At 43.2% G+C, this 25886-nt stretch overlaps 1 protein-coding gene across 1 annotated transcript in view; it reads left to right on the top strand.

Annotated features, from left to right (window-relative positions):
• The window catches only part of RP9 (RP9 pre-mRNA splicing factor), a 25710-nt gene extending 1621 nt beyond the window's left edge, over nt 1-24089 (top strand). The window contains exons 4-9 of the mRNA XM_044675587.1: nt 4-107; nt 15130-15160; nt 17067-17196; nt 17718-17809; nt 21067-21128; nt 23290-24089. Of these exons, the coding sequence (XP_044531522.1) occupies nt 4-107; nt 15130-15160; nt 17067-17196; nt 17718-17809; nt 21067-21128; nt 23290-23491 (621 nt within the window). The 3' untranslated portion in view covers nt 23492-24089. The remainder of the gene's footprint in view (nt 1-3; nt 108-15129; nt 15161-17066; nt 17197-17717; nt 17810-21066; nt 21129-23289) is intronic.
• Nucleotides 24090-25886: the final 1797 nt, after the last annotated feature.

The following is a 25886-nucleotide window of genomic DNA, read 5'->3' as shown; positions in this document are numbered from 1 at the left end:
AAGCGGGCCCGGGAGGCCGCCGAGCTGGAGCAGCAGCGGCGCCAGGAGCAGAAGCGGCGGCGGCGGGACGCACAGCAGCGGCAGCAGCTGCAGCACCTCGAGTCCTTGTGAGTGAGGCTGGGCTGGGGAGTCCCGGGGGCCGACGGCCTCTGCGGCCTGGACTGACCCACGCCGCGAGTCCCGGAGCCCGGGAGCGGGGCCAGAGCCTCGGGCTCTCCCTCGGAGCCTCCTCCGTTAAAGGGGCCGACCTGGTCCCTTTACCCCAGGGGTAGGGGGAGGCTCACTCGTGACGTGGCCCCGTTACACTGGGGGAAACTGAGGCTGGGCCGATGACGCCCGTGAGACACTGGACAGAAACGAGGCTTTGGGATGTTCACGAGGGGAAAGAGTCGAGGGGGACACTGAGGCTGCAGGCAGTAGGCCTGGCCTTGGGTGGGCGTCCGCAGGGCCAGGGTAGTGGGGAGCTCCGGGGAAGGAGACTGGAGAGGGCTGGCTGGCCCTGCGGGGAGCTTTCTGCCCCGAAGAGTAGGAGGAATGCATGGGCGCCAAGGCCAGCCGAACCCGGGTCACTGCAAGCTGGCGCAGTGGGCCAGGCCGCCTGGAAGTGTCAGAGGAGGCGGGGCACCCAGAGAGATGCTTCAGAGGAAGGTGGCCAGGCCTTGGATATGGAACACCAGAGAGCCGCAGGCCAGAGTGACAGGGAAGGGGGAAAAGGCCAAGTTTGGAGCCTGTGGAGGCCGAAATGACCCTGAGATAGCTGGGAGTTTGGGGTCAAAGGTCGGGGGCAAGGGGAGGCAGGGAGGCCCCAAGAAGAGGCGGGAGAGGCTGGAGAGGCTGGAGGACTGCTCAGCAGCAGGAAGGGCCTGCCAAGTTGGTGACCCTGAGTTTGTAGTGAATGGAAAGGGAGGGAGATCAGCCCTTAGGGAATGGCCCGTGGACTTCCTGCTGTGAGGGGAAGGAAGGCTGCTTGTGTGGCCCCATGAAAAGAAAAGGGAGCAGAACCAGGAAGAGAAGCATTGCAGAGTGGGCTTGCTCAGGACCAGAGGATGCAGGATGCGGGGCGCCCCGTTCTTTCTAGATTAGGCTCTGGAGGGTTTTCTCTAGCCACATACACATGTATTACTTTGTTATCTGTTGGGGCTTGGGGGAGGAGAGGAGAGAATTCAGAACTGAAAATAAATGGATTGAATGAAGAGCAACAACCAACACTTGTGGGCCTAGACAGCATCCTCTCATGATGGGGAGCAAGGCCAGAGTCCAGGAGGGAGGAGCCGGGCAGGGGCCCACAAGAGGAGGGAGGAGGGAGGTCAGGAGCACTTAGCAGCTGTTTGGACATGGGGGAGGAGGCTTAGAGAGGGGGACCCCTAGGCGAGGGGCCTGAGTAGAGATAGTGAGGAAAGTTAGGAACGAGGGAGGATTCGGGGTCGGGAGCAGGATTTGTTCTGGTTATGTTGAATTTAAGATACCTGCAAAATGTCCACTTTGAGATGTCCAATTGTTCCATTGTTTCAGTCATGTCTGACTCCTGGCAAAGACACTGGAGTGGTTGGCCATTTCTTTCTGCAGCTCCTTTTATGGGGGAGGAAATGGAGGCAAGCAGGCTTAAGATGACTTACCCAGGGTCACACTGTTAGTATCTAGTAGGAAATTGGAAATGTGAGAATAGAGGTCAAGGGAGAGGCTAGGGCTGAAAAAGCCTTGAAAATTATCTGCAGAGAGATCAAAATGGAATTAAAATTGGGAGCTAATGAAATCACCTAATGAAATAATACAGAGAGGAGGCCCCAGGACAAAACCTTGTAGGCCTCAGTGAAATAACCCACGGTTAATAGGGGGTCAGCCAAGGAGAATGAGGAGGGATTGATTAGCCAGGAAGCAGAGGACAGTCATCCAAGGTTGGGGTTTTGCAAGGCATAAGATAAGAAAAATGGGATGTTAGTACAGAATATTAAAGAGTTGAGCTGATTGATCAAGGAGTCAAGATGGCCAAAAAAGGGGCACGTAGGTGAGGATGATGACCTAGGAGAGAGAACTGCTGTGGAAGGAATGACTGGTCAGGAGGTAGAGAGAATAATGAAAAAGATTGCCATTGGATAAAAGAATTTCCATTTATGAACTTGGAAGTGGAATCCCATGGATGATGGCAAGGTCCCAGGTGTGTCTTAAGCTCTACAACCCAGAGAGAATGCAAGAGCAGGCCTTGGGAACAGCACAGCCGGTATTGGAGGGGGGCATTGGCGTCCACCCCGAGAGCAGGACTCCTGGGGGGGTCATTCGGGGAGAGCTGCCAGAAGCTGGCTGGGTTGATGAATCTGGACTGAATGACCTTGGAGGCTGGAGAGGTGACTGAGGAGGGTGCTCGAGGCCAGTCTCTAAGTGGCAATGGAGAGCAAGGACTATTGAGGTTCCCCTGAATTCCCCTTGCTTTTAGCTCCAGATGGGCCCCTTCCTGCTTTTCCAGTGTGTTCCTCCTTTTTCCTTGACCTCCCCTTTTGTAGTCTGCATTCTAGCCATCCAGGCCTAAGGGTTTTCCCTCCACCCAGAGTGCTCTGTCCCCATCTCTGGCTCTTCCTGTTGCCTGTGCTTCGGGCCTGAAACACCTTCCCTCCTCACCTGGGCCTCTCAGAATCTTTGGTTTCTTTCCAGACACAGCCCAAGGGCCACTTGCTTTATAGGAAGCCATTCCTAGGTGTACAAAATGCAGGGAGGAAAGGAAAGGGTTCTCTCCTAAATCTCCCTCAGATTCATTTGTCTCTATGCTGTACAGGTTCGTGTCTCATTAGAATAGGAGCTTCTGTTTATCTTTCTTTCAACAGAGCCTGACACACAGCCGGGGCTTATTATTAATCGATGTTGATGGAACGTAGAGCTCTCCTTACACTCCTTTCTTGCATTTATGGAACCCAGACTCCCTTCAGAAGATACTGCTTCGATAGCCATCCTTCAAGTCCTGCCCACCCCTTCTTCACACTCCTTGGCAGAGTAGGCCAAAAGAAAGACTTGGCATATTTCTGGCTCCCTGATGTTTAGGCTCAGATGTGCCGGTTATGTTATTTTCTGTGGTAGCCCGAGCGCCATTTCTTATGAGAATATATTAGACTCTCATTTTTGACTTACTGTGAATGTGGATAATTCTCTACAATCCTAATTGCCTTTTCCTTTGTAGCTCAAAGCCTTCCTCTTGGATGCTTGTAATGCAATTATCGATACTGGCAATGTGGCATTTAATTGCTACATGAAGCAAGTTTTTTATTTTTTTTATAGTGACTTATAGACTCTTGATGAATCTATTTCATATATTTTCAGGCATTTGGAATAGTTTTTTTATATTTTTTCTGCATTATGCCATTAAGTCTTTCTTATTGCATGTATTCTTCTGGGACCTGTGATCCTTACCATATCTCTGTCTATCCTGTCTTCAAGGTCAGAGACTTTGGCTTGTATAGGACTCATGTCTTTTTTTTTTTTTTTAAACCCTTAACTTCTGTGTATTGGCTCCTTGGTGGAAGAGTGGTAAGGGTGGGCGATGGGGGTCAAGTGACTTGCCCAGGGTCACACAGCTGGGAAGTGTCTGAGGCCAGATTTGAACCCAGGACCTCCCATCTCTAGGCCTGATTCTCAATCCACTGAGCTACCCAGCTGCCCCCTCTCATGTCCTTTTAATATGGTTACCTTTTACTTCTCTTTTGCCAGATTTTTCTCCTCTTAAAGTATGTGTTCCAAATCTATTCTTTCTCTGAGCTGCTTTTTTGGAGTAACTCTCCATCATTTGTACAATTTTTCTTGCTTTTTTTTGGTATTGCTTAATTCTGCAGAGAGCATTTTTTTTAGCCTAAATTCATCCCTAATTCTTTTAAGAGTATATTTTTCTTTTAAAGCATTCAGGAGTTTCTTGATATTCCCTAATCTCTGGGGAGTCTGTGGGATTCCCTTTCACTGAATAGTATTGGTCAATTTTCCTTTCTAGTTTAATGCTTGCTCAAAGTACTTTCATTTCTCTTTGAGGTTTTGTTCTTCCTTGTTTTTCGGATTTTCTGTGCCTGCTTGTGAAATAAGGTTTTCAGACAAGGATTTTCTCTCCAACTTTTGGATTTTTAGCCCTTGTCTTGTATTGGTTGACACTCGTCTTTGTGGATCTTACTTTTGACTCGATCTTTTCCACTACTCCATGGGCATTCACCCCTGGCCTGAGTGGCCCGGCCAGCTCAGTTCCTTGGGGCTGGTCAGTTGGATTTCGGGTCCCCTTTCCCTGAGGCCCTGAGCTCATTCCCCTCTTGATCTCATCCATGTGGCAGGATAGAACCAGTGTGTCTGTGCCTTTGGGGTTAGGAGGATTTAGGGCCAATCACTGTGCTTACAAGTCCAGTTGGGCTCCCTGGGGCAGGTCTGCAGAGCTGGTTGGGAATGGAGATGGCCATTGTGTTCATTAGGATTTGAGCTGCTGCTGTTTTTTTTTTTTTTAAACTCTTACCTTCCATCTTAGAACGGATATTAAATATTGATTCCAAAGCAGAAAAATGGTAAAGGGAAGGCAGTGGGGGTTAAGTGACTTGCCCAGGGTCACACAGCTAGGAAGTGACTGAAGCCAAATTTGAACCCAGGATCTCCTGTTTCTAGGCCTGGTTCTATCCAAGAGCCACCTAAGCTGTCACAATTTGAGTTCCTTTCCATTGTGGCATCAGCCAAAATTACTCTAAATCTGGCACATAATTTTTCTTCTTCTTTAATTTTTGAGGTTCTGGGGTTTGAGAAATCTGCAGAATATGCTATTTGAGACACATAACCCATGGCAGGGAGATGGCATGTCTCCTCACCTGTCTTTGTAGCCTTTGGATCTGGGAAGAAGCGTTTGCCCTGAGGGAGAACAGAAGAGCCTCTAGCAGGCTCAGTGGAATCCCAAAAGTTCCCCAGATTCGCTGTGGGCTTTTATGTAAGAATTAGGCATGTTAACATAGTTTTGGTCATTGTTGTTCAGTTGTGTCCAATTGTACAAGGCTCTTTGGGGTTTTATTGGCAGAGACACTGCAGTGGTTTGCCATTTCCTTCTCCAGCTCATTTGACAGGGTCACACAGCTGAGGACAGATTTGAACTCAAGATCCATGTTCTGGACCTTCAGGCCTCACTCGCACTCTCAACACTGTGCCACCCAGCTCCTAAAAAGAGACGGGATTATTTGATTATTTCCAAGGAAGAACATTCGCTTTTCCCCATGAGTTTTGTTACTTTTGCTGCCGTGTTCAATCGAACCCTTTTTCCATTTTCAGTTTTCAGCCCCAAGGCTGGTGGAAGGAGAAGGCAGCTCTCCCAAGCCCTGCGGCCATTTAAAGAAAGAGTTTTACAGGCGGTGTGAAAGCTTGAAGTTGTGATGTCCTTGTTAGACAGGATTAGAAATTCTTCTAGGTCTGAATACCTTCATGATGATTCTCCAAGACTTGCACTCGCCAATTCACAGTGAAATGGGCAGATCCAAGACAATGTCTGGGGGACCAAAATCACGTAAAGGACAAGAATGTTGCAATGAGTGCAATAACCAATAAAGACTCCAGAAGACGAAAGGCTGGATGAGATACTGGTTTTTTAGGGATACCCAAACCTGTCTTGCCTTAGTGTGTGTTCATAGTACTGTAAAGGAGAGGTCTGCTTTAGTAATAATTCAGCACTTAAATCTTTGCAGTTCAGGCAAATATATGGAATTATTTGGAGCCAGACGTCTGCCTCATTCGAAACAATTGTCAGTGGGAAGATATTGTAAGAAAATGCCCAGGGGGCAGCTGGGTGGCTCAGTGGATGGAGAGCCAGGCCTAGAGATGGGAGGTCCTGGGTTCAAATCTGACCTCAGACACTTCCCAGCTGTGTGACCCTGGGCAAGTCACTTGACCCCCATTGCCTACCCTTACCACTCTTCTGCCTGAGAGCCAATACACAGTATTGACTCCAAGATGGAAGGTGAGGGGTTAAAAAAATAATAATAATTCCTGAATGCCTTTAGGGTTATGTTGCCTGCAGCAAGAATTTCTGTTGTATCTGGGTCAGAGCATTTTAGATAAAAATCCACTTTACAGAGATGGAAACTGAGGTTTAGAGAGGGCAAGGGACTAACCCAGTAAGTGTGAGGCCTCAGTGGGAGCCCAGGGTGTCTCACTGGACCCTCAGGCCTCACTGCTTTTCTCTACGGAGCCGTCTTTCCTCTGGTGCATTGGGGGAGGTTCTGAGAAGGTAGGAACGACACCGCCGTTGTCCTTTCACTACCCTTGAAAATCCTGGGCCCGAAATGCCCGAGAGCCCTTCCGTGGCCCATCTTCTTGTTGGACTTGCACTTTCATGTGTAAATGTGCTCTACCCCAGGAGCACTCACACTCCCTGTGCGGTGCCGCGACCTTCCTCTAAAGTCCTGAAAGCTGCTTTTGCCTTTGTCTTCCCAGAGCTCAGCGCAGTACCTGGCACACAATAGGCACTTAATAAATGCTGCTGAATGACTCTTGTCTTGGCTGCCAGGCCTATCCAAATGGCAGGAAGATCTAGTGGTTTCTGTGACCTCTTGGCCTCCTCTTGATGAAGCTTTTCTAAGAAAGGTTGATAATCAATATTTATGCCTTTCCCAGATCGCATACGCGGGCGGCATTTCTTGTTTAATCACGTGCAGGCCCAGATGCCGTCATTCTCTGTAGGGTCATCTTCTCTTTATCTTCCTTGACCTTCGGGAAGCCCATCCATCACCCTCTTCCTTTGAACTTTCTTCTCTCGAGGTTTTCAGGGTGCTGCTTTATCTTGGTTCTTCTCTCTCTGCCTCTGGCCAGTCCTTCTCAGTCTCCTTTGCAAGGTCTTCATCCAGGTCATCCTCGTTGACCCTCAACTTCCCCAGAGCTGCTTCTCTTCTGTCTTTCCTTGGTTCTCTCATTGGTTCCCATGCTTCCCCCATTCTCTCTGAAAATGACTCCCAAATGTACCTATTCAGTCCTAACCTCTCGACTGAATCTCTAACTGCCACTGGACTTGTCCAAATGGATGTCCAGAAGATGTGTTAAATTCAGCATGTCCAAAGTGGAACTCGCCTTTCTATCTAAACTCTCCCTTCTTCTTAACTTTACCATTAATTTCTTTTCTTTTCTTAAACCCTTCCCTTCTGTCTTAGAATATTGATTCGAAGGCAGAAGAGCAGTAAGGGCTGTGCCGTTGGTGTTAAGTGACTTGCCCAGGGTCACACTGCTAGAAAGTGTCTGAGGTCTGATTTTGAACCCAGGACCTCGTCTCTAGGCCTGGCTCTCTAACCCGAGCCACCCAGCTGCCCCTGGCAGAGGTTATCTTTTGCTTTCTTTTGTATCCCCTGCATCTAGCACAAGGCCTGGCTCAACTTCAAGGCTTCCTAAACACTTGCTGACTGCCTGACCTGTTCTGGTTTTATATTGGTTCTGGCCTTTGCCTTTCACCATGTGACCGTCCACAGACCGTGGCTGCGGAATAGCTCCCAGGTCCATAGCAAGTTGTTCCCCTTCAGGACAGAAGGCGCCACGAGAGCACCTGCCAGCTCTTCTCTTGAAGAGGGTGTCATTAGGTCCAGGCAGGAGGTTTCCGAATGGCCTACAGCCATCTGGCTGCTTCCATTTGGGCTTCCCAAGCTGTATCTTCCCACCTTCGTGTGGAAGGAGGCCCCAGGACTGAGGCCGAGAGGCTCATTTGGAGGCAGAGGGGCCTGAGCGGGACGGGATGGGCTGCTGCCCCTTCTCTGATCGCAGCTGGCTCACCCTTCCCAGGAAGGGGTTGGATTCGATGTTCTCCGAGGGCCTGGCGCTGGCCAAGTCCTTTCAGAACCCCCATTTCATCCTCCGAGCGCTCGGCGTTTCCTGGCACGAGGTGAGATGACCGGCTGCCCCATGAGGTGGGGTGGCCTGAGGCTTGGACCGCTCCTTTGAGCCGGGCTCTTCTTCCACGGAACTCCGAATTCTGTGTGTCTTCGTTTTATTCGTCATTCCGTTCTTTCTGTCTCTCGGCGCTCTTCTGCGTTTGGGCTGCAAGAGGGAAATGGTTCTTCAGAGCCTGCCCAGACCGGAGAAGGCTGAGAGTGAGAGTAACGCAGGCTCTCTGCTCTGGCAGTCCTGGCTCGCCGCCTTCTTTAAGATTGGGACAGGAGTTACGAGGATTCGTGCTAGGGACGGAGCAGAACCTTTTCTCTTGCAGAGGATGCCATGCCAGGAGGGGACGAGGCCAGATACTGTGCAGACGGTGGAGTCCCATAGCTGGCTGGATGACAAGGCCGGCCCCAGGGGTGGCCACTAGCCCCTTCTGGCTGGGTGGCCCACGGGGTAGAGGATGCTTTCCCACCTGGGAGTTCTTCCAGTGAACCATCACAGTCACCCCATTTTGTTTTTATGGCTCTCGTGGCCTGATTTATTGGTTATTTACAAAAAGTCTTCCTTCCCATCTCTGCAGATTTATGCCATTCGCATTTCTGATGATGGCCTGCAAATCGTCTACATGTACATCCCCATCTTAAGCAGATTTCTTCTGCATCTCTTCTTTCGCTTTCATTAGAAACATCATTTTAAATGTGTTTTGGGAAAGCGGCCTTCTGAAAAAGGACTGTCGTGGGCCCTCGACGGTGTCTCGGCTAACCCCAGCCTCGAATCTCCCCCTCATGTCCAGGAAATAGCTTAAGCTAGCGTGCTCCAGACTGAGCTCCGTGTCTTTCCACCCAGCCCCTTCCCTCTTCCGAACTTCATGATTCCTTCCCAGGGCACCACCCAGGCACACGTCAGGGTCATCCTCAGCAATTCCGTCTCTCTCACTCCGCTTGTCCGGCTGAAATCTTCATCCATGCGAGGATCTCTCCCTCCATCTCCACATCTGAAAGAAGGACCATCAGATCAGAGCTTTTATAACTGGAAGAAACAATAGAAGTAAACTCATTTTACAGTCTCTGAAAGGACATTTTTTGTCTTTACATATCAAAAGGCTAGTGCTGAGCTTGGAATCAGGAAGATTCGAGTTCAAATTCAACCCCAGACACCTACTATCTGTATGACCCTTGGCAAGTCACTTAACCTCTTTGCCTCAGTTTCCCAAACTACAAAATGGGGCTGAGAATAGCACCCACCTCCTTAGGATTGTGTGATGATGGAATGAGATACTAGCTGGGTAGCTCAGTGGATTGAGAGTGAGGCCCAGCCTGGGTTCAAATCTGGCCTCAGATACTTCCTAGCTGTGTGACCCTGGGCAAGTCACTTAACTCCTATTGCCTAGCCCTTTCTGCTCTTCTGCCTTAGAGGATACCCAGCATTGATTCTAAGATGAAAGGTGAGTGTTTTAAAAAAGATTTTTTAAAAATAATTGTACAATGCTTAGCACACTGCATGGTACATAAGAAGAGCTAGATAAATACTGGCCATTACTATTGTTGTTATTACTGTGTGACACATCATTATATACTTACTACCTGTTAAACTGAATTCATTTTAAACATTTATTAATATTTATTTTTTAAAAAAGTTAACATGGTTACATGATTCATGCTCCTACTTTCCCCTTCACCCCCCTGAGCTCCCCCCCATGACAGATGTGCATTTCCCCTGGTTTTAGCATGTGTCATCGATCAAGTCCTTCCTATTTCCATATTATTGATAGCTGCATTGGGGTGGCCGTTTCGAGTCTGCATCCCCAATCATGTCCGCCTCAGCCCAGGTGTTCAAGCGGTTGTTTTTCTGAAGTGACTTTCTTAAGGTCACATGGGTTCATCTCTGACAGAACTGGGATTCAAACCCAGGTCCTTGGGGTTCTAGTCATGCACTTTTCACTCCACCACTTTGTGAGAAAACGATTGCAATTCTTTTTCTATGTTCATAAAAGAAAACTAATCCTTTTTCTAGTACAATTACTAATATTCGAGCTTCTTTCTTACAACACGCATGTTAGGTATCCCATTTTCACTTAACTGTTCGAAGGTTTTCCTAGAAGCATACATTGACAAGAATGGAGGAACATAAATGTCCGATAGGTGAGGGATTATGAAATGGAATACTACAATGCCATTAAGACAGACAACTACGAGGAATAGAGAACTCTCCAAAGACCGTCATGATAATGCCCGAAGAACACACTACACACTGGTCCTTATTTCAAGCCTTCTAGTTTAGTTAAGTTTACAAATTAATTTTAAAACTTTGTTATGGAGAAGGCAAAGACTGTTTTAGGATCTATGAGGACGGCTCAAGTAAGGTTGGGGAGACTTAGGACTCACGGAGGTTTATGGAAGGGTCAGTTGGCCTTACAAGTCAGTCACTTCTGTTTTCCTTAGCTTAGCCACTTCTTTGGGCAGCAGGCTTTATCTTCAGTATTGCAGTCTTTTTCAGTGCTCATTCTGGGAAGCTGTATTGGAAAATGGCATTTTTTACCAATAGTCTTCTCTCTGGAAAGTCCCAGTTTTGGGGTTGTTTTATTTTTTGTTTTTTGCTCTCTCTCTGCCTCTGTTTCCTACCCCCAGAGGGAAAAATTGACCAAAGGGCTTGGCAATGAAGCAAGTGCCTGATCTTATGGTAGCTCTGTCGGGTTCCTGGGTTTGAATCCCACCCAGTAAATGTTGTATCTTCATGGCCTTGACCTCTCTGGTCTTTATCTGAGCCTCAGAGGGTACACCTAGCTAGCTCTAGACCAAAGACTATGATTCTGCCACCTGGAGAGTTTGTAGTGACATTTTAGTAGTCATGGCATTCACATACTATAGTAGATCATTTAAATTGAAGTAGCTCCAAGGGTCCACCTCAAACGCATCAGATTGGCAAATCTAAACAAAAATGTTGCAGGGGAAAAACAAGAACATGAATGCGGTCTTGTTGGTGCTAGGACCCAGGCCAGGCATTCAGAAAAGCAGTTTGGAATTAAAGCCACCAAGTTATTACTAAGCTGTGACCTTATACCCCAGGATACAGTGACAAATTGCTATTCCAGAAGCTCTATGATGAAACAGAGAGGTGATGGATCCCGGGTCAGTACCGACCAAGACACACTGGACACAGCCAGAACAGGAATCTGTTCTGCTTGATTATGCACATTTATGACAGGAATTTTGTTTTTTTCTCTCAGTGAGGGGTGGTAGAAGGTGGAAGAGAAGGAATGATAGGTTTTTGTAATTGGAAAAAAAGATGAACCAATAGTAACTGAGTGTTTATTGTTGGCATAAGACACCTCTGTTGAATCTTAATGTAATATAGTGGGGAAAACACTAGATTAGGAGTCTTTTTTAAAAATGTATTTTATTTAAAAAAATTTTTTTAATTAAGAAAATTTTTCTGTGGTTACATGATTTATGTTCTTTCCCTCCCCTCTTACCACTCACCTCCCATAGCCAGCATGCAATTCCACAGGGTTTTACACGTGTTATTGATCAGGATCCATTCCCATATTATTAATATTTGGAACAGAGTGATCATTTAGAGTCTACATCCCCAGTTATATCCCCATTGAACCATGTGATCAATTATAAGTTTTTCTTTTGCCATTCTGCTCCCATAGTTCTTTCTCTAGATATGAATAGCTTTTCTCATAAGTCCCTCAGGATTGTCCTGGATCATTGCATTACTGCTAGTACAGAAGTCCATTACATTTGATTGTGCTACAATGTATCTGTCTCTGTGTTCAATGTTCTCCTGGTTCTGCTCCTTTCACTCTGCATCACTTCCTGGAGGTCTTTTCAGTTCACATGGAATTCCTCCAGTTCTTTATTCCTTTCAGCACAATAGTATTCCATCACCAGCATGTACCACAATTTGTGGCATCCCCTCATTTTTCAATTTTTTGCCACCACAAAGAGCTTGGCTATAAATATTTTTGTACAAGTTCTTTTTCCTTTTTAGCTCTTTGGGGTATAACCTCAGTAGTGGTATGGCTAGATCAAAGGGCAGGCATAGATTAGGAATTTTGTTTTTTTAAGAAAACTTTTTGATCTTAGGAACTTGCCCTCTCTGGACTTCAGTTATTTCCTCTTTAAAATGACAATAAGCCCCATTCAATTTATCTTGAAAAGTAGTTTTAAAAGTCAAACAATTAGTAATGCCTTTACAACCTTTAAAATAAGACAATTAAAAATGCAGAACCAGAGGAATAGAGTACACAGTAACTATTAGCCATATAAGAGTAAAATAAATGAGAATGAATAAATTCATTGGAAAGCATGCAGGATTTCACAGCAGAGGACCTGAGATTAACTCCTACCTCTGACATGATCTGATATTGGGCAAATCTCTTCCTGTTTTTGGGCCTCCGTTTCCTCATATGTAAAATGAAGAGGTTGGACTGTGTACCATCTGAGGGCCCTTCCAGCTCTATGATTATACTTTAGAGCCATTCTTCATACTAAAAGCTCCAAGATCCATCTGCTAGGACTTTCCCTTTTGAGCTAACAATCAAATCGATCTATTCAGCTAACCTCTCTATCCAGATAAAAGTAATGGACCAGGCAAAAGTTATTTCTTTTACTTTCTCCAGGATTTCTTTCTCTGAAAACTACTGGTTATTATCCTAATATTTATCAATTGTCAAATGACTGTTATTGTTATAAATTTCATTATTTCCTATATATCTTAGAATTAAGACCTTTGTCAGAAAAATTTGCTGCAAAGATTTTCCCCAACTCTTTCCTTCTCTTCTAATTTTAGCTACTCTAATTTTGTTTATGCAAAATCTTTAAAAATTTATGTAATCAAAATTGTTGGTTTTATCATCTGTGATCTTTTCTATCCCAACAAAAGCTGGTGATAAGGCAAAAAGAAAACCGCTTTGCTGTTTACTTCTTTATGTCTTTTTTTTGTCCTTTTCCCCCCCTCATTTTTCTTTTTAATTATGTTATGGAGTATTGAGAATACTCATCTGGTCTGGACCTCATTCTTCCTTGACCAGACAGACCCCTACCACTCTGCCCTATTGTCATGGGTAGGTTATAGAATGACATCAAGTAATAGTGCTCATGCTTGGGTACAAGAAAAGTTATTTGGCTGATGTGTCTCAGTGCAACTGCAGTCAAACAGGCCTGTCATCTTTCCTGGGCAACTTGTGGCTGACCTCCTAACATCAGGAAGATAGTGGTGGAGCCCCCACGTTGAGGGCCAGCTCTCACTTGCTCTTTCTAGGTGGCCATCTCTTCTTGGATGACATCTCTTCCTTGTTGGCCCTTATTGTTGTTTAGTGGGGCCGCTTCACACTCATTGTGCACATTTTCATTCTTCACCAAGATCATCGTGGTTTTACCTGACCCCCCAAATTGTACACCACTGCTAGAATATTGTTTTTTTTGTTTTTTTGGGGGGGGGAATTTATCTCCCTTTATTATCTCAATTTCCTCACTGGCTACTCATGTCTCAACCTTTTACAATTTGGCTTTTTTTTTATATTTATTAATATTCATTTTTTAGAAAAGTTAACATGGTTACATGATTCATGCTCCTACTTTCCCCTTCACCACCACCCCCCGACTACCTCCCCCATAGCTGATGCACATTTCCATTGGTTTTAACATGTGTCATTGATCAAGACCTATTTCCATATTATTGATAGTTGCATTGGCGTGGTAGCTTCGAGTCTACATCCCCAATCATGTCCGCCTCAACTCATGTGTTCAAGCAGTTGTTTTTCTTCCGTTTCCACTCCCGTAGTTCTTCCTCTGAATGTGGGGAGCGTCTTTTCCATAAATCCCTCAGAATTGTCCTGGGTCATTGCATTGCTGCTAGTACAGAAGTCCATTACATTCTATTTTACCACAGTGTATTGGTCTCTGTGTAAAATGTTCTTCTGGCTCTGCTCCTTTCGCTCTGCATCAATTCCTGGAGGTCTTTCCAGTTCACATGGAATCCCTCCAGTTTATTATTTCTTTTAGTGCAATAATATTCTGTCACCAGCATATCCCACAGTTAGTTCAGCCATTCCCCAATTGAAGGGCATACCCTCAGTTTCCAGTTTTTTGCCATGCAAGTCTGTTTATCTATGATCTCTTTGGCATACAAACCCAACCCAACAATGGTATGGCTGGATCAAAGGGCAGGCACAGAATATTGGTTTTAAGATGGACCTTTATTGATAGAAAAAACATAGATGATAAAATGGACCATTTTTGGTGACAAAATTTCAAAGTTTTTGCATAAACAAAATCAGCGTAGCTAAAATTAGAAGAGAAGCAAGTAGCAGGGGGATCTTTGCAGAAAGTTTCTCCGATAAAGGTCTCATTTCTAAGATACATAGGAAACAATTAAATGTGTAAGAACAACAGCTATTCCCAATTGATAAACAGTAGAAGGATATAAACAGGCAGTTTTCAAAGAAAGAAATCCACATTTTCAATAGCCATATGGGAAAATGCTCCAAGGGGGCAGCTTGGTGGCTCCTTGGATTGAGAGCCAAGCCTAGAGATGGGAGGTCCTGGGTTCAAATGTGACTTCCCAGAATCACTTCTTCCTTAAACAACCCTACAATGCTATCACATCTCCCTCACAGCCTGACAATAAGAGCTACTTTTAAAATAATAATAGCTAATTTATACAGTGTTTAAAGTTTTGCAAAATATTTTATGTCTTATTTTATCAATCACAATAAACCTGTTTGGGTACTTTAATTATCTTTCTTAACCTTTACCTTGCATCTTAGAATCAATATTGTGTACTAGTTCTAAGGTAGAAGAATGGTAAGGGCTAGGCAATGGGGTTAAGTGACTTGCCCAGGGTCACAGCTAGGATATGTCTGAGGCCAGATTTAACCCAAGACCTCCCCTAGGCCTGGCTCTCCATCCATTGAGCCACCCAGCTGCCCCCATTTTCATTATTTTTCTATTGAGAAAAATATGCTCAAAAAGGCTAAAACTTGCACAGAATCACTACTACTGAGTGTCTTCATCCCTGTTTGCTTCCGAGTTGTACTCCATGGCCTCAGAGGTCCCTTCCAGCTCTCAGTCTATGATCCTTTCTATGACTGTCTAACCTTCCAGGGAATAGCTAGAAAGAGAGCTGCATTATCTGATTTTAATAATTTTTAAAATTTGAATCTGATCACTGACTTTGTAGGCCTTATTTTTTTTTTTGCTAAAATTAAAATTAGACTGTCATTTGCTACATTAATGTAATTGACGGATTCTTTCTTCCCCCTCCTCCCCCCAGTTATGAAAAACCTCCTCCGGGACTTATTAAGGTGAGTATAGTTAATTATTTTGCTTTTTATAATCTGACCATTTGAAAAAGTTGCATTTTAAATAAACTTTTATATAATCAGATCATTATAATACAGCATAAAATGTCTTTCTTTAAAAAAAAAAAAAGAAAGAAAACCTGTCTTAGAAGAGTGGCAAAGGCTAGGCAATTGGGGTTGAGTGACTTGCCCAACGTCAGAGAGCTAGAAGTGTCTGAGGCTAAATTTGAATTCAGAACTCCGATTTCTAAGCCTAGTTCTATATCTACTGGTCTGCTTAGCTGCCACCACCCCACCCCCTTCTTTAAAGCCTAATGTTTGGTAACATTGCTTTTCTGCTGCTGTTTGTTTTTTGTTTTTTTGGAATAGTATTTTGTCTATGTATCCAGAGAAGGGCTTTAAATATTTTTTGCGTGATGAATATTTTGGCAGTTTGGTGATGCATAAAATAAAATATGTAAGACTTTAAAGGAAAGCAATTAAAGATTTGATTTTTTTTTCTTACCAAGTTCATGGACTCTGAAATCAACCCCCGGATCTCATGGGGATCCAAGGATGCCGAGTTAAAGAATTCCTAATTACAGGACATGTCCTTGTGGCTATGTGATCAGTGATCATTCTTCTCCTCTGAGGCCCAGCTTAAGTTCCACCTCCATCTGATGCTGCCCTTCTTGTTACTAATTGCTGCTGCATGTTTTAGTTCTTTTATTATAGAGACTCCCTAGCTAAGTTTTAGTGCTCTAAGAATTAGAAGGCACCCAAGAAATGTTCTTTCCCAATGAAAGAATTCTTTCTACAGTGTCCAAAAAAATAACAATTAAAGCCTTTCTTTAAAAAGGATGGGAAGGAGGCAGCTGGGTGGCGCAGTGGATGGAGAGCCAGGCCCAGAGACGGGAGGTCTTGGGTTGAAATTTGGCCTCAGACACTTCCCAGCTGTGTGACCCTGGGCAAGTCACTTGACCCCCATTGCCTAGTCCTTCCTACTCTTCTGCCTTAGAATCAATACACAGTATTGTATTGTACACAGTATTGATTCTAAGATGGAAGGTAAGGGTTTTAAGAAAAATAAAAATAAAAAGGATGGGAAGATCATACTCTTAAAAAAAGCTTGTTTCATGGTTGTGTAGTTCTGATTATTGGAAAATTCAATTAATTTCAGAAGCACATATTAATCACGGACCATATGTAAGATTTTATGCTATTCTGGAGATTCGGTGACAAAAATGAAATCATCCCTTGCTTTAAGAAACTTCTATTCCACTGAGGAGATAAAGTCCCACCTACACAGATAAGCAAACAAAATATAAATTGTCTATGTAGTAATTAATAAAAGTACTTGTTTCAAAAAGGACAGAACATTACCAACTGGGAAAGGAACCTGCTAGGACTCAAACAGCAGGTACCGGGGCTGTGATTTGAAGGAAGCCAATCAAACATAGTAGATTACCGATAACATACAAAAGCATCTAATTGGACAATCTGAAAGGAAAGGGCCATACAAGGGGAATAATGTGAAATTAAACCGGAAAAGTGAGGACCAAACTGTAGGAGGCATTTGTAGTTTATCGCCAGTACCTCAAGGTAATAGGAACCACCGAAGATTTTTGAGTAGAGGAGTGACACGGTTAAACCTGTGTTGAGAATATCAATCAGCAGCTGCCTGGAGGAGCAAGGCTCAAAGATCAGTTAGGAGGCTCTTGCACTATTCCTGGGGAAGGATGAGTTGGGCCAGAACTAGTGGTAGCCTCTGTGGGAGTGCAGAGGAGAACGCCCAGTTATCCTGAAGGGATTGGGGGGGGGCATCATTTTCCTTTCTTCTCATCTCACCAAGGGGATGGTGTCCTAAAACCACGGGAAGAGAAGACCCGGACTTTGGGCTTTTTGCTTACAGATTTTCCCCTTTGTTTAGGAAGATGAGACTAAGCCAGAAGACTGTATCCCAGATGTACCAGGCAATGAACATGCCAGAGAATTTCTGGCTCACGCGCCAACTAAAGGACTTTGGATGCCCCTGGGGAAAGAAGTCAAGGTTATGCAATGTAAGTGAGCTCTGGGCTTCTCATCTTTCAAGATCTGTGTCCTGGAGGTAATTTATTTGGCATCTGACTGCTACCTTCTACACTTTTTCAAAAAGAGAGCTGGAAACATTTAGACTTTGGGAAGGGGTGTGAGAAAGTGGGCAGTGATGGGATAACTGTCTTCAGGTATTTGAAGTGTTGTGATGTAGACTCATTCCATTTGGGCCCAAAAGATAGTACTACAAGAAATCTTTGGATGAGGCCCACTAAGATTTATATTAAGGAAAAACTTCCAAAAAATGAAAACCATCCAGAAGTGGAAGGAACTTGATGGTGGAACTATCCACAACCTATTTACCTATTATTAAAGACTCCTTGAGGAAAGCTCATTCTATGTGCTACATAATTAGTTGGGTTAAAAAAAAAATTAAAAAAAAAATAATTAGTTGGGTTAACTGCATTTACTTTTCAAATTGTGGATTTCATAAAAACTAACTTGATGTGACTGAATCTTATATCTTTGGATTTCTGTTTGCTTTTAGGCTGGCGCTGTAAACGGTATGGACATAGAACGGGTGACAAAGAATGCCCATTCTTTATCAAAGGCAATCAGAAATTAGAACAATTCAGAGTTGTAAGTACCAAATGTTAATATCAGATCTATTTCTATTTTGTTGGACTGTTAAGTTGTCTAATAGAAGATTAACTTCCTCCTGGAACTATATTTGGTAAGCACAGTACACATATCCCCTCTTATATCCTACAACATGTTTCCCCCAACACAGTTAAACAAGATCCTCTAATAGGGTGATTATAACTTATTTCACTTTTTTCTTTGGTGATTAACTGATTGTTAAAAGATACAACTTTAACTTTCCCCGTATTTGACCTGAGCTTTTAATGTTGTCTTTATATTATTGTAGCCAAAGTATGTGTTTTCCTTTTGACCTTTTTTGATTTTTATTCTCTATTAGTTTGTCTTTTTATGTTTCTCTTAATTCTTCATATTCATCATTCTTCATAGTTCAGTCATTTTTCATTACATTCATACGACCTAGTTTGTTCAATGCAGGCCAATATTTTGTTCCGTGCCTTTTTTGCTTCAGTAATTTTGCCATTATGGGTATTTGTGTACACTTAGGTCATTTTTCACTGTCATTGATTTTCATGAGGTATAAACCTCATGGCAGGATTCCTGGGTCAAAGAATATAATAGTTTAGTCACTCTTCTTACACAATCCAAATTGTTTTACAGAATGGATAGACAAATTCTCAGTTCCACCTACAATGAATTAGTTTGCCCATCTTCACATCACAGACCATCACTGAATTTCCCCATCTCTTACCTTTTTGATGGGTATGAGGCAATACCTCAGAATGGCTTTAGTTTTCATTCTATGATTATTACGGATCTTTAGCGTCTTTTTCAGGTAGTTGTTGCCTAGTTTTTACTGATGTTTATTCCTATCCTTGCCTTTTGACCAGTTCAGATGAGAGTGATGTTCAACTGTCAGCCACCCCCTATGCCTTCCTCCTCATTTGGATAGACTGCTTTGACTTGTGCAGCCTGATTATCCAAGATAATGTCTCCTCTCCTTCTTTTCCCTCTTCCCCTTCCCCTTCCCCTTTTTTCCATTCTTTTAAGATCAGCACATTTTAACAGAATCCCACCTAGGCCTTCTGTCTCATTAGATTCCCTCTATTACCTCTAATGATGACAGACTTCAGAGGGAACACATGGATCATCCCCCCATATTAATTAGTATGTTCACTTTCTCCTTATTTAGCTCCTTATTTATATATTGATGGTTATGTTTCTCTTTAGTGTTCTATGCAGTTCAGGTCTTTTCATCAGGAATGAGTAGAAATCATAGGTTTTTTCCCCTCCTGATTATACTAAGTTTTGCTGTGTAAGTTAATATCCTTTGCCTTCTGAGATTTCATGCTCTATACTCTCTGCTCCTTTACAGCAGTGGCCACTAAATCATGCATGAACCTGCCTCCGTTTCCTAAGTACTTGAATTCTTTCTTTCTCACTATTTGCACTTTTTTCTTTGACTTGGAAGCTCTCAATTTTGACTATCATTTTCCTGAGTGTTTTCATTTTGGGAGGTTTTTTTATAGGTAATTCTTAGGGTCTTTCTATTTCTCCTTTGCCCTCTGGTTCGAAGAGATCTACACAGTTTTGAGATTTTTTTTGAAACAATCTTTTCTTTTTTTTCCTTTTTTCATCATGACTTTCATGCAGTCCAATTCATTTTTTCTCCTTGATCTGTTTTCCAGGTTGGTTTTGTGTTTTTTTGTTTTGTTTTGCTATGAAATGACTTACATTTTTCCCTACTTTTTCAGTCTTCTGATTTTATTTTAATATTTCTTGTTCTTTCATGGAGTCATTGGCTTCTACTTGGTCCATTCTAACTTTCAGAGTTTATTGGGACAAGGTTTTGAACCTCTTGTGCCAAGCTGCTAATTCTCCTCCTAATTTTTTTTTCCCCATATCTTTCATTTCTTTTTCACTTTTCCCCTCTAGTGTTATAATTTACTCATGAAAAACATTTTAAACTTTTTAAAAAATTAAAATCTTAATTCATCTCATCCACGAATTCTAAATAAATTCATGCCCTTGCTTTTTTTCTTGGTTGCTTTGCTAATGGATGTTTTAGTCATTCTCTTCTTCTGGGGTTTGTGCGTTGAATATCCTTGTCAATAATAACTTTTTATGGTAGGATTCTTTTTTTCTTGGTTCATTCTTCCAGCCTGCAGACTTGATGTTAGGTCCAGGCTCTGCCCAGTTTCGTAGGGAATGTCTAAGCCAGTTCTATTGCTACTTTTTGGGAGTTATTAAGTCTTGTGTTACATTCCAGGATCTCAGTGATAGGTATAACTCAACATGCCATCTGAATTTTCTTTTAAGTAAATTTTATCTTTGGTATCCTTTGTTTTAATATTTTTTAAATTCCACCCCTACTTCCTGCCTCTGTCTTTCTCTTGCCCTTCACTGATACTGAGTGAATTGCTTTGAGGTCTCTTCTAAATCCTATAATGAGGAGGCAGCTGGGTGGCTTGGTAGATTGAGAGCCAGGCCCAGAGATGGGAAGTCCTGTATTCCAGTATGACCTCAGACACTTCTAGCTATGTGACCCTGAGTGGGTAAGTCACTTTACTTACCCCCGTTGTCTACCCCTTACCACTCTTCTCCCTTGGAACCAAAAATCAGTATTGATTTTAGGAAAGAAGGTAAGGATTTTCCCCAAATCCTATAAAGATGACTGATTTCACATCCACTAAACCAGCCAGAATTCTTGTCTGACAGAATAAATGGCTCCGATTCTCCCTTCTTTGGCTTCATTCTCATTTGTCCATATTTACTTTCTTAACTAGCAGCTTTCAGCTCAGATTCTCATGTTTCATCTACTTGCTTCTAGAAAGATCCTACAATGGTAGATTCTTTAAAGCTGAACAGAGAGAGGCTGATGCCAAGCTTCTTCCAGGGTGACGAGCATTTCAGTCACAAGGACTCCTAAGTCTCAGGCCTAGGACTGTAACCAGGACCAGCAAAATCACAGGTCCTTTAAAAACAGAAGAAAAGGATTGTGCACACAGGTTTAATAAGGACGCAGGATTTCATTGAAACGATTTATTTATTTGTTTATTTTGTTTAAACCCTCACCTTCCTTCTTGGAGTCAATCCTGTGTGGTCAGGGTGGGCCGTGGGGGTCAAGTGACTTGCCCAGGGTCACACAGCTGGGAAGTGTCTGAGGCCGGATTTGAACCCAGGACCTCCTGTCTCTAGGCCTGGCTCTCCATCCACTGAGCTACCCAGCTGCCCCCCCTGAAACGATTTATTTTTAATGTCCAAACATAGGATCTCATTGTTATATCTTCTTAAAGGCACATGAAGATCCCATGTATGACATCATAAGAGAGAATAAGCGGCATGAAAAAGACGTGAGGTAAGGCTTTCCTGAATGAAATGACATTCGCATTTCCACAGCTGATCAGAGCGCCCAGAACCCAAGAACCGGAGCCCCAAGTCTCCGGCCCATGCTGGCCGCTGCTGGCCGCCCCCTTCACACAGCGCCCGCTTCTTTAGTCGTGGCTCCCGCCTGCCCCTGCCTCCCCCCATGGCCAAGAGAAAGGGAGAAGCCTCTCGTGCCGCCCCCAGATAGACAACAAAGCAGGCCCGAATGGTCTGTCCGAGAGGCACGGCTGGCCCCACGCTGTCGGGAGGTGCCGCTAGTCAGCTCAGAACCGTATTTACAATTTTCCTTTCTTGCATACGTTGTTCTCTTGGTTCTCTTTACGTGCTTAGCTCTGCCAGTTCATGGTGCCGGCAGGAAGTTACTGGTTGGGTCATTGTGGAGGGCAGCGTGGCACGAGGCCTAAAAGACCACAAAATGCTGCCAGTCGGACTCCCTGACTAGGCCTGCATCCTAGAGGGAGCGAAGAAGACCACGTGCACAAACACGTGCAGGGCAGTGACAGAGAACAGGAAGCCGGGCTGCCCATCCAGGGGGAGCCGCGTGGTTGTGACTCCGACGGCCGAGGCCTCGCCTCTCTTCTGTCTTAGAACTGGTTTTTTAAAGAATGAAATGACAAGCAAGATGATGTCAGAAAACCTGGAAACATTTATATATGAATTGGTGCAGAGTGAAGTGAACAGAGAACCAAGAAAACATACACGGAACAAGAAGATTGAAATGATCAATCGTGAAAGATTTTGCGACTGATCAATAAGTACAGTGACTCGAGACAACTCCAAAGGACTCAGGGGTGAAAAATGCTATCCGCCTCCAGAGAGAAAACTGAGGAAGTTTGAGCGAAGATCGAAGGATCATTATTTCACTTTATTGTTCTTGCTTTTTGCAACACGTGGAAATAGTTTTGCATGACTTCACATATATAAATGATAATCACTTTACTTACCTTCTCAGGGGTTAGGGAAGGGCAGGAAGGGAGAGAATTTAGAACTCAAAATTTTAAAAAATTTATGTTAGAAGTATTTTTACATGTAATTGGGAAATATTTGATGAAATAAATATGGATATAGAAAGTGGGAGAAAAAAAGAAGACAATAAGAAGGAAATGCTTAAGCATCCTTTGTGTCAGTACTGAGGAGCTGAGTTTACAGGAAGCTGATTTAGTCAGTTTTTCTTTTTCTAGTGGTTTGGTAAGTCTTGCTGGGGAATATGTGGGTTCTGCCACTAGAGATTATGAGTTCTAGGAAGTCTACACTATACAAATAATAAAACAATATCTAGTATATATGTGAAGTGCTATTTGTTATTTAAAATATTAATTCATTTGATCCTCAGAAGAACACTGGGAAGGGTATGCTATACATTATACAGGTGAGGAAACAGATGAGGGAGACAAGTCAGATGACTTGTCCAAGGTCACAGAACTAGAACTGTTTGAAGCTGAATTTGCACTCATGTCTAATGGATTCCAGGACCAGTGGTCTATCCACTTCAGTCATTTAGCTGTCTCTTAAATGAAAAGAATTAGATAAGATTTAAAATCATTTGTAGCTAGTTTACTTATATAATTATTTCTTTGTCAAGGGGTCTAGGATTTAAGTTGTTTTCCCAAATAAAAGCATTTCCTTTTAATAACAAATAAACAAAATTTTTAAAAATCATACTACCTAAGATTTAAAAAAAATCATTCCTTTCATCCCAATAAGAAAGACTCTATCACATCTATGGGCCCCAGTTTGTTAAGCCAACAGTCTGTCTAAAGCACTCCTTTAGACCTTACTTCTTTTCTACTCCCCCCCCCCTCTCCTTTTATCTGACCTTCAGGATCAAGAAATTTATTCTGCTTATGACTATATTTGCTTCCTTCTTAAATCACTCCATTCCCTTCCTCTCTTCATTTGTCTCCCTGTTGGGTTTGATATACTTCTGCACTAGACTCTTCTCACTTTCTTTAAGTTTCTGCTTTTGTGAGCTATTATCATGCTAAGTTTTTTGGAAAAACAAAGATTATACACTTGGCTTTGGTAAATAAAGGGTATGAATCAAGATCTGGGGTTTTAGAGTACTCTGAAGTAGCACGAGTTGCATCTTCTAAAAAAGACTTGCCTTTTTAACCCAAGTTTTATGTGTTTAGGATTCAGCAGTTAAAGAAGCTACTAGAAGATTCTACCTCAGATGAAGATGGCAGTAGTTCCAGCTCCTCAGAATGTAAGGAGAAGCATAAGAGAAAGAAGAAGAAAGAGAAACATAAGAAAAGGAAAAAGGAGAAGAAAAAGAGAAAGAAAAAGAAAAAAAAGCACAAATCTAAATCAAATGAGAGTTCAGACTCTGACTAAAAAGTCATTTCCTTTGAATCCACCTTGTCACTCCAGAATCATAGCTGAATGTCAGAGGTAAAGAAGAAGTAGCCACAAAAAGGCCTCAGTTGACAGAGAAAAAGGAACCAAAAAAAAGTGCATAGTTAGCATCCCCCCCGTGGCATTTTGCCCTCCTGCCAACAGTGATGAATTCACCGTGATGTTGTTTCTTACATGCCACTGCTGGATTCTCATCATCATCCTCCCTGTGTACTATAGTTTGTGATTCGTTTTGAAGAAAAATCAAGCATAAGATACAAAAATGTTCTACGTGTTTCCAAGAGAGATTAGATTCCCCTGGAAGGGCAGAGGGTGAGTGGGGAGGGTGGTAGGATGACTTGAGGAGTTGAGATCTTCAGCAGTTACAAGTACGTTCTATGGGTGATGAATAATAAAACTCCATTATTTCTGACTTAAAAGTGAGTATCCTTGCTGCAGACTTGCAAAATCTATTGGTGGAAGAGTGGGAAAGGAGGCAGCTATACAAAATATCTCATCTCCATGGAAATCATTTTGTTGTAGAATCTGGCATTCCACAAAGTAATCCAGTAAGATTTTCAAAAAAAAATTTTTTTTGGTCAGCAGAAAATCCTTCCTTTCCTTCCCAGTATAATCTATTCCCCAATCCAGAACAACAACAAAAGAAAACCCAATAAAAATGTGAACTCAAGCAAAACAGATTTCCTTCTTGATCATGTCTAAAAGGAAAAATACACACACACCCCATTTGTCTCATTCTTCACTCTTGACCTTTTACCCCTTTATTAGGAGATGCACAGCCCGTTTCGTTATTAGTCCTCTGGAATGGTCATTAAGTTGAACAGAGTTCCTAAGTCTGTCTTTTTTTTTTTTTTCAAACCCTTCCCTTCTGTCTTAGAATCAATTCCTAAGTATGGGTTCTAAGGCAGAAGAGTGGTAAGGGGCAGGCAATGGGGGGGTCAAGTGACTTGCCCAGGGTCACACAGCTAGGAAGTGTCTGAAACCAGATTTGAACCCAGGACCTCCTGTCTCTGGGCCTGACTCAATTCACTGAGCCCTCGCCGCCCCATGTCTTTCACAGTTGTTTTCTTTACCACATTGTTATCATTGTGTAAACTGTCCTGGTTCTATTCACTTCACATCTTCCTTTGTTTCTCTGAAAGCATTCCTTCATCATTTCTTACAGCACAATAGTATTCCATCCCATTCTCCTATACCATAATTTATTCAGTTGTTCCCCAATTGGCAGGCGCCTCCTCAGAGTCCCCTTCTTTACCACCTCAAAAAAAACTTGGGAAAATGTTTGTATATCCTTGGAGTTGGATTGGCATAGAACTACTCCCTTCCATTCTTCTTTTAAGATCATCACATTCAACAGAATCCCTCCTGGGCCTTCCCAGGTCTAATTAGGCTGCCTCTAATGACGACTGACTTGAGAGGGAACACCAAGATCCCTTCCCTATATTAGGGTGTGCATAGTTCATCCTTGTTTAGCCCCTTCTGTTTCTCTTAATTCTGTGTTTGAACGTCAGCCTTTCTAGGCAGCTCTGGTCTTTTCAGCGCCGGTGCGTGCTTAGAAATCCTCGCTTTCACTGCCAATCCATTCTCCCCCTTTTGCCTTCTCTTCTGTGCTCTCGGCTCCTTTTCAGTGATGGCAGCTAAACCATGTGCCTGCCTGCGTTTCCTTAGTAACTGAAGGCAGTATTGTTTCTTTGACTTGGAAGCTCTGGATTTTAACTGTCATTTTCCTGAGGTTTTCATTTTTGAGTTGGGTTGGGTTTGATTTTGTTTCTTATAGGAAGTGCCCTCTAGTTCCAAGTGATCCTGGGCAGGTTTTTTTTTCTTTTTTCTTTTTTAAATTTTTTTTAAACCCTTACCTTGGAGTCAATACTGTGTACTGGCTCCAAGGCAGAAGAGTGGTAAGGGTAGGCAATGGGGGGGGTCAAGTGACTTGCCCAGGGTCACCCAGCTGGGAAGTGTCTGAGGTCAGATTTGAACCCAGGACCTCCCGTCTCTAGGCCTGGCTCTCCATCCGCTGAGCTACCCAGCTGCCCCTGTGAAGTTTTCTTTTACTCCTCAACCTTTCTAAATTGCAGCCAATCTTATTTATTCTCTTTGTGTCTAATCACTGCTATTATTTAGTTCAATGATATTGTTTTGTTTCTAGATGAGAATAATTAATGAAGCCATCTCACTGTCCAGCTTAGGATTTCCAGAAGTGTGATCATTTTTCTCCTTTCCACCCCAAGTCCTCTGGCAGCCCCAAATTAGTCTCTCAACTTATTGCTAGCCTTTCCCCTCTTCTTCTCTTCATCCCCATCCTATTTTCCAGGTGGGGGGGGGGCAGGTTATTTCCTGAGGGTTTGGGCCCGGCCTTTGCTTCCTATAGCCGCAT

This window comes from Gracilinanus agilis, chromosome 1 (assembly GCF_016433145.1).
Source record: "Gracilinanus agilis isolate LMUSP501 chromosome 1, AgileGrace, whole genome shotgun sequence".
Taxonomy (NCBI): Eukaryota; Metazoa; Chordata; class Mammalia; order Didelphimorphia; family Didelphidae; genus Gracilinanus; species Gracilinanus agilis.
This window is presented reverse-complemented; position numbering and strand designations above follow the sequence as displayed.